Raw genomic sequence first — 9,389 nt, 5'->3', positions numbered from 1 at the left:
TCTAGGAGCTGAGCAGCCACCGCATTGGCCGAGGCAGGGCGGGAGGCCCACGTGACGCTCCGGAGCCCATGTTCCGGGCCGCTTCCCGGGAAATCTGGGCCCGCAAGGCGGGGAGCTAAACTGCCCGGGCGCGCCAAGGGTGACGCGAACGCAGCTACTGGCCCCGGGGACCAGTTCCGGGGACTCTGCTGGCGGGCTCTCGGGAACATGCCCGGCTCGGCCTGGAGCGGGCAGACAGCCTGGGAACCCAGAGCAGAGTTAGAGCTGATGCCCCGCTGCTAAATGTAGTAAAAGCTGTGTGTGGATCCTGAGCTTAGCACAGTGGGAGTTTCTGAATGTAAATTAGACCCGGTTCCTGACCTCAGAGGCGAGCCGTCTGTCGAGGGAGCTTCCACTGTGAGTAGCCCTAACTCCAGGTAGACATGGTATTGGCCCCCGGAAAGAGACAAATGTGCCGGAATCACACAGATGGGAAATCAGGGAAGGCTTCCCGGAGGAGGTGCCACTTGAACTGAATCTTGAAGGGTGTGTGGACATTTGCCTTGTGCACTTCAAGTGAGAGTAGGAATGCCCCCAGGAAAATGAGTAACCTGTGCAAAAACTAGTAAGGTGGCCCTACCCGGTTTGGCTCAGTGGATAAAGCGTCAGCCTGCAGACTGAAGGGTCCCAGGTTCGATTCCAGTCAAGGGCATGTACCTTGGTTGTGGGCACATCCCCAGTAGGAGGTGTGCAGGAGGCAGCTGATCGATGTTTCTAACTTTCTATCCCTCTCTCTTCCTCTCTGTATATATTTTTTAAAAAGGACAACTCTTTAAAACAAAAACTAGCGAGTTGAATAGTCTATCAAGCTGGGAATAGCTTTGAGTAGCTCAGGATAGCAGGTTGCAGAGGAAAAGTGATACTTGAGCATTAGAAAGTAAACAAAATAATAAAGGGTTTGTACTGGGCTTTCCTGAATTCCAGGAGAATTGATAAATTTGGAGGCCGGATTGAATTGGGGGACAGGGCGAAGGACGGAGGGCATGGAGACTTGTTATGATACTCTGGAAAGAATGCCAAACAAGAGAGTGAGGCTTGAACTAAAGGTGATTGAGGGCTGGGGGGGGATGAACTATGTAAGAAGTAGAAATATTCGTTAACTTAATATAGATCCTTCTACAGCATATAAACAAACTTATGCACAGAAAGGGTGCCAATTTGATTCACTGTCAGGGAAGAGTAGAAAGAAAAATCTCAGGCCCTGGCCGGTTTGGCTCAGTGAATAGAGCATCAGCCTGCGGACTGAAGGGTCCCAGGTTCAATTCCCGTCAAGGGCACGGACCTCCATTGCAGGCTCCTGGCCCTGGTCCGGGGGCATGTGGGAGGCAAACAATTGATGTCTCTCACATCAGTGTTTCTGTCTGTCTCTCCCTCTCGCTTCCATTCTCTCTAAAAATCAATGGGAAAAATATACTCGGGTGAAGATTTAAGAAAATAATAATAATAAAATACAGAGAAAAATCTCGGATATCCCTCAGGTTTCTGGCTTAAGCAACTGGGATAGATGAAGGTCTAGGGCAGTGGTTCTCAACCTTCTTAATGCCGCAACCGTTTAATACAGTTCCTCATGTTGTGGTGACCCCCAATTTCACTGTTACAAATTGAACATAATTAAAGCATAGTGATTAATCACAAAAATAATATGTAATTGTATATGTGTTTTCCGATGGTCTTAGGCGACTCCTATGCAAGGGTTGTTTGACCCCCAAAGGGGTTGTGACCCACAGGTTGAGAACTGCTGGTCTAAGGGGACAGGGATGGTGGCTGTCTAGTCACCTAGCATAGTGCCTGGAACAGAGGAGGCTTTTCTGCCGGGGTCCAACCCCAGGGGTCCAGGGGTTCCCAAAGGTGTGGACGGAGTCGGCGAAGAATGTTTTACACGGAGACAGTGTTCAGAACTCTCTAGCTCTCTTTAGTCTCCGTGGATCTTCCTGTGCCTGGCTGAGGCCACAGAGAAAGATCCCGAGATAAACTGAGCCTTTATTTTATAGTCAGAGGTAAACAAGGTAGTGGTTTCCATAGTTACACTGTTCTTGTGAGTTTCACTTGTTTTTGTTCTTGTTCTTGCTGCACTTCCCTCAGCCCATTAGTTTCCCAGGTAAGATCTAGGGAGCCTCATAAGGTCAAGCCTAATTATGTTTAAGAGGACTGTGCCCTCTAAGCTGGGACTTGTTTGTGACTTTGCCAACAGGTCAGTCCGAGGTTTAACCCTATAGCGGCTCCCCACACTTTTCATAAACATTTCTTTTTAAAAAAATTTTTTTAGAGGAAGAGGAAGGAGAGAGACAGAGAGAGAAACATAGATATGAGAAGGAAATATCCATTAGCTGCCTTCCACAGGCGCCCCCTAATGGGATGGAGCCTGCAACCTGGGCATGTGCACCGACCAAGAATCCAACCAGCAGCCTTTCCATGCACTGAGCCACACCGACCAGGGCTAAATATTTCTAAGTGAAAGGACAGTTGAGTGAACTGGTGTGAGAGAATATAGATCCTTCTTCAGCATATAAATAACTATTGAAAAAGTTCACAAGAATAGCCTGGCTGGAATGGCTTAGTTGGTTGAGCATAGTTCTGTGCACAGAAAGGTTACTGGTGTGATTCCCTGTCAGGGAACATGCCTGGGTTGGGAGCTCCATCCCCAGTAGGGGGTATGTGCACTGAGGCTGTCATCAATGTTTCTCTTACATCAATGTCTCTTTCTCTCATTCCCCTCCCACTCCCCCTCCCTCCCCCTCTCCCTTCCCCTCTCCCTCTCCTTTTTCTACTTCTTCTCACTCTCCCTCCTTCTCTCTCCCTCCCTCCCTCCCATCCTCTCTCAATGCATTTCCTCAGGTGAGGACTAAAAGAAAAAGATCTGAAGAATTGATTTTGTGGCTTCATGCTTGCTGGAATGAAATCTTGATTTGCTAGAACTGCACATCAGTAGAAATCTGAGCTCCTTATTTTCTTACTCATTTTGTAGATCTGAAGTACCATGGATCTGCCTGTGGATGAGTGGAAATCATACGTACTTCAGAAGTGGTCTTTGCTCCCAAAATCCACTCAGGTCACAATTTGTACAGCAGAGACTTTGAGCGATATCTTTCTTCACTCCTCTTCGCTTCTTCAGTAAGTAAATGGAAGCTTCAACCAGGGAAATTTTGATCTGGAAAATTTTCCCGTTTGTCATTTGCTCTTACGTTATCTTTTTGATGGAAGGATTAAATTCAGATTTTTATATTTTGGGACATTCAGCAGTTCTTGCTATTTCCAGTGTTTCCTAACCTACTATCATAGAAAAGGTAGGGATGCTATGTAGCTTTTTCGGTATCGATGTTATGTTTCAATAATCAGTGCTTTGCTATATCGTCACTAGGCTGTGAACATTACCATTGCCCAGAGGTTGTAGTGGAGATTTACCAGCTGTACATAGAAATTGCTAAATGCTCAAATTCGGAAAGGACCTTAGAGGATTAACTCCAGTATTTTTCAAATTCTCTTGACTACTCCCTTCAGTAAGAAATATTTTACGTCCCAACGTAGTACACATACAATATATAGAGAGAAAAACTGAAACGAGTTTCCTACAAGTTCAGTAAATTTTTATTGATCACCTATCTTGCACCACAAATTCTCTAAACCTGGTAAAAGACATCAACCCGCAGATTCCACAAGCTTAGCAAATCCCAAACAGTGTAAACATAAATAATTTCACACCTAGGGACAGCAGACTCAAACTGCCAAAAACTAAAGAAAAAAGAAGAAATCTTAGGTGGCAGCCATCTCCTGCTTGGCACCATGGCTGCCCTCACACCCTTATGAAACCAAGATTATCAAAAAGAGGACCAAGAAGTTCATCTCCAGTCAAACCAATATGTCAGAATTAGGTGGAACTGCTGAAAGCCTAGAGGCATTGACAGTAGGATGTGCAGAAGGTCAAGGGCCAGATCTTGATGCCCAGCCTTGGTTATGGGAGCAACCAGAAAAAAAGTACATGCCGCCCAGTGGCTTTTGGAAGTTTCTGGTCCACAACTTCAAGGAGCTTGATGTGCTGCTGATGTGTAACAGCTCTTACTGTGTGTGCTGAGATTGCACACAATGTATCCTCAAAGAACCACAAAGCTACTGTGGAAAGAGCAGCCCCGCTGGCCATCAGAGTCACTAATTCCAGGCTGCACAGCGAAGAAAATGAATAGACAGATTGTATATACATTGTATTTGTGTTAGGAAAACCATAAAATTCTAAAAAAAAAAAAAAGAAAGAAAGAAAATCTTAAAAACAACCAAAGAAGAAGAAAAAGATGTTACCCATATGCAAGTAAAAATAAGACAATAGCTGACTTTTTTCCAGTAAAACTATGGAAGCCAGAAGACAATTAAATGGCACATATAAAATACTAAAAGGAAAACAACGCAAAATAAAACTTGCCAATCTAGAACTCTCTACCTAATGAAAATACCTTTCAAAACCTGGGAAGTGGTAAAAGTACTAACCACTTCTTGGTGCACAGGGGATGCTCAACCAACTGAGCCACACCACCCAGGACACAAGTCAATTTTTATTGATCTCACTAATACCTTTCAGGAGTTGCTTTTGCTCTTATAATAAAGACTAAAATTCTTCACATAGATAGTCAGTAAAGACAGTGCAATCTAACCATTGCCTATCCTCTGGCCTCCTCTTTCGTCACACTCCCCTTTCAGACATATTGGCCTTCTTTCAATTCTTTGTTTGTTTAAATTTATCTTTCTTGTTGAAAGTATTATAGACGTCCCCCTTTATTTTCCTCATTGACTCCCTCCCTCTGTTCCCGCCCCATCCCCTTATTTCAATTCTTGGTATGCATTATGCTCCTTTATACCACATGGCCTCCACTTAAATTTTTTCTGCCTGAAATTCTTTTTGTCTCCTTTCTACTCCACCATGCCCTAAGAACTAATTAACTTCTGCTCATCCTTCAGAATCATATAACTCTTTCCTCAGGAAAGCTTTCCTTGGATCCCAGCTGGGTCATGTTCATTTTTTTTTAATATATTTTATTGATTTCAGAGAGAAAGGGAGAGGGAGTAGAGCTAGAAACATTGATTGACTGCCTCTTGCACACCCCCTACTGGGAATGGAGCCCGCAACCCAGGCATGTGCCCTTTACCAGAATCGAACCCGGGACCCTTCAGTCCACAGGCTGACGCTCTATCCACTGAGCCAAACCAGCTAAGACATGTTCATTTTTTGTACATTTACAACACTGCATACCTTTCCTTTTCATATTTGTGTAATCATTTGATTAGTATCTATCTTCACTACTAGACTATAAACTCCATAAGGGCAAGGACCCTGTCAGTATTTGTTTGTCTTTCTTTAGACAAGAGCAGTGCAGTGTCAAAAACACAGGTACTCAAATATTGATTGAATGACAGTTTGATAATGTGTATAAAGCTCTTAGTTCAGTGACTGACACATATTAATGCTAAATTTGACACATAAATGAGGACCTCATCTGAGCAGACACATAAACACGTATGTTTCAAGTTCAAGGTGCACATTTCATCTTTGTGCCAGCAACTAACACAGTGTCTTTCTAGTTCTTTTTATGTATTCTCATTCATTTGTAGATAAATATGCCCATATCTTTTTATTCTCTGTTAAATTATATTATGTGGTTGGTTCTGTGAGGTTTTTTCCAACATCACACCTTAATCTTTTTAGCAACTACATGGTATTGCTAGTGTAATATGGCAAATTTAGTTATTCTTTTCCCTGTTGATGGGTAATTAGTTATTTCTATGTTGTTTTTCTTTTTTTTACTGTTACAAACAGTGCTGCAGTGAACAACTTTTATATATGTTTTTGTACATACATTTAGAACTTAACATAGGACCTGAGAAGAGGAATTGTTGCATCAATGGTTATGAGCATTTAAAATTAAATTAATACTGCAAAATTATCTTCCAAAGAGGCTTTACCAGTTTACCACAAATAGCATATGAAAATCACTTTCCCATGTCCTCACCAACATTAAAAGCAAGTCTTTAATTTTGCCAACCACAAGGACAAAATAATCTTGTTTAATTTTCATTTTTCTGATTACTAATGAAGTAATTCACCATTTCCAATATTACTATCCATTTATATATCAACTGTGAGTTGTTCATTTATGCCTTTTGCCCATTTTTCTAGTGGGTTATCTGTGTTTCTCTTATTAATTAGTAAATCTGGCTGTGTAATTCTTTGTTATATATACTACAGATTTTTCTTTTAGTCTGTTATTTATCTATTTTACTTACGGTGTCTTGCATTATATATAAATTGTGTGTATATGTTTTAACTTCTATACAGCCATGTCTGTCATTTTCTTTTTGGCTTCTGGGTTATGTGTCTTAGTTAGGATAGTCTACTATACTCAAAGATTATAAAAATATCCTTTATTTTTTTCTAACATGTTTTTTTAGTTTTGTGTTTTTGTTTTAGTTCTCTAATCCAGCTGGAACTTATTTTTCTGTATGATATGAGAGAGTACTGGATGTATTTTTCCAGATAATTTTTTCACAGTATTTATTGACTAGTCAGTCCATCCATTCCCCATTGCTTCAAAATGCTACATTTATTAAAAATTAAATTTCTGCCTGGCTGGCATGACTCAGTGACTGAGCATCAACCCATGAACCAGGAGGACACGGTTCAATTCCTGGTCAGGGCACATGCCCAGGTTGGGGCCTTGATCCCCAGTAAGGTGCATGCGAGAGGCAGCTGATCGATGTTTCTCTCTCATCGATGTTTCTAACTCTCTATCTCTCTCCCTTCCTCTCTGTAAGAAATCAATAATATCTATTAAAAAAAAAGAAACATTAAAAAAAAAATAAAAATTTAGCCCTCCATCCTCTACGTAGAAATCCCAGTCCCTAAGTCTCTGAGACCACAAGATCCCCACCCCCCTGCCACTCCCATCACATTACCTAATAAAACCTCATGTGTCCCAATGATTTGCAGATCATCATTTTCAAGTGCAATTGTAACCAGACAACCAAGAGGTCTGGGCTGCCTGTCACGCCTTGAGCCAATTGAGCAGAGACAGGGTTGAATCGGATATGAGTGTCTATTCCAGTAATGCTGGCAGTAGGGGAGAGCAGCAGGTCATCCACAAAAACTGCTCTAACCCTTCCTATAAACCAGCTGCTTATGTTGGATCGAAGGGCAAAGGTTACATAAGAAAGTAAGAAGTACAGGCATGGGAAAGCAGGCACGGGATAAGGGGTACAGGCAATAGGGCTGGGGTTGTCAAGGGCGGGTGCCTCCGGGACTAGACTGTTTCAGCCACGAGGTTATAAATCTTTCCATGAAGCCAGTTCTCTCAAAAGGAGACTGGCTGGGCTGCATTCCGATGTTAGCGCCCAGGTCTCAGGGCGTACAGCACTCAGCCAGGTTAGAATGTGCTTTCTCTAAGCAGAGCAGAACCATGCTGGTTAACAGGGCATGGTTAATGTTTCTTATCATTGAGCTGGTCCCCAATAGTCTATTTCTGCCCCTAACACAATGGTTAAAAGTTTTCCTTGAAATAACAAAGCCTTCCCTGAAATATGTTGTGGGTTTTTTTTGTTTCTTTCTCCCTAAAGACCTGAGGATGAGATGTTTTTAAAAAGGCTTTCTAGAGGTTACCTGGTGGGAAAGGACCCCGGTGCTGCCCTTTTCTACAGAGAAGAAGGAAACAAAAAATTTCAGGAGAAGGATTATATGGGAGCCACAGTGCTGTACGCTAAGGTAAGACACTCCCAGCTCAGGGGGAAGGGGCTGTTTCAACAATTTAACTGGGCATATTTCTTCAAATGCCGAATTGTGTAGCCAGTGGTAGCTTTGTCTATAATTTGTGGGTTGGATTTGACAAAGAAAACTGACAGAATTCCACTGTTGGCTATATTCTGAAACAAAGGGTAGTTTGTAGTATATGTCCTGAATTCAATATTCCTTCATACACCCTGTAGCAGTAGTATTGGACCCTTCCCCCTACCTTGTTCATGTCTGTCACCTTCCATGGATTTGTATGCCGTTTTTGTCTAAATGAGGCTGTTTGATAGTCCCAGTTTAGAGAGCAGCTAGATTTTTGGTTAGCCACATGTGACTCAGATGAGGTAGAAAGGAAAATAAGCTCCATTGCCACAGCCCAGTTGAACTCCGTTTTGAAGGTTATCAACAAATATTTAAAAATTACACTAACCACCCTGACCGGTTTGGCTCAGTGGATAGAGCGTTGGCCTGCGACTGAAGGGTCCCGGGTTTGATTCCGGTCAAGGGCATGTACCTTGCTTGCGGGCACATCCCCAGTAGGGAGTGTGCAGAAGGCAGCTGATCAATGTTTCTCTCTCATCGATGTTTCTAACTCTCTATCCCTCTCCCTTCCTCTCTCTAAAAAATCAATAAAATATATATTTTTTAAAAATTACACTAATCATCAATGATCTAGACTTTGAGGAGGAATACTGGCTTTTATCAACCTATTGCTCTTGTTGTCCTCCTTCATGGTAGGAACTGGAACAAGAGCCCTAAAAGATTTCCTCTCATAACTTTTAAAAGATAAATATAGATTTAAAGCAAGATGAATCACTCCCTGGCACCAGGTCTGTGATCTTGTATATTAAAAGAATGAGCGTAGCCCTAGCCGGTTTGGGTCCCGGGTTTGATTCCGGTCAAGGGCATGTACCTTGCTTGCGGGCACATCCCCAGTAGGGAGTGTGCAGGAGGCAGCTGATCAATGTCTCTCTCTCATCGATGTTTCTAACTCTCTATCCCTCTCCCTTCCTCTCTGTAAAAAATCAATAAAATATATATTTTTTTAAAAAAATTACACTAACCATCAATGATCTAGATTTTGAGGAGGAATACTGGCTTTTATCAACCTATTGCTCTTGTTGTCCTCCTTCATGGTAGGAACTGGAACAAGAGCCCTAAAAGATTTCCTCCCATAACTTTTAAAAGATAAATATAGATTTAAAGCAAGATGAATCACTCCCTGGAACCAGGTCTGTGATCTTGTATATTAAAAGAATGAGCGTAGCCCTAGCCTGTTTGGCTCAGTGGATAGAGTGTCGGCCTGCAGACCAAAGGCTCCCAGGTTTGATTTCGGTCAAGGGCACGTACCTTGGCTGCAGGCTCCTCCCTAGCCTGGGCCCTGGTCAGGGCTCATGCAGGAGCCAGCCAATCAATGTGTTTCTCTCACATCAATGTTTCTCTGTCTTGCCCTCTCTCTTCCACTCTCCCTAAAAATCAATGGAAAAATACCCTCAGGTGAGGATTAACAACAAAAAAGAAAAAGGTTTTCAACATTCAAGTGATTGTTAAATCTGTATCAAAGTTTCATGAACATAGTAACAAATAA

General features: G+C 42.3%; 1 protein-coding gene across 1 annotated transcript in view; it reads left to right on the top strand.

Annotated features, from left to right (window-relative positions):
- The first annotated feature begins 66 nt into the window (after window positions 1-66).
- The window catches only part of SMYD4 (SET and MYND domain containing 4), a 33,282-nt gene continuing 23,959 nt past the window's right edge, over window positions 67-9,389 (top strand). Inside the window, exons 1-3 of the mRNA XM_015566809.1 lie at window positions 67-396; window positions 3,005-3,150; window positions 7,633-7,777. Of these exons, the coding sequence (XP_015422295.1) occupies window positions 3,017-3,150; window positions 7,633-7,777 (279 nt within the window). The 5' untranslated portion in view covers window positions 67-396; window positions 3,005-3,016. The remainder of the gene's footprint in view (window positions 397-3,004; window positions 3,151-7,632; window positions 7,778-9,389) is intronic.

The sequence above is a fragment of the Myotis davidii genome, unplaced genomic scaffold (assembly GCF_000327345.1).
Source record: "Myotis davidii unplaced genomic scaffold, ASM32734v1 scaffold363, whole genome shotgun sequence".
NCBI lineage: Eukaryota > Metazoa > Chordata > Mammalia > Chiroptera > Vespertilionidae > Myotis > Myotis davidii.
Note: the sequence above shows the minus strand (reverse complement) of the source record. Positions and strands in the feature narration are given on the sequence as shown.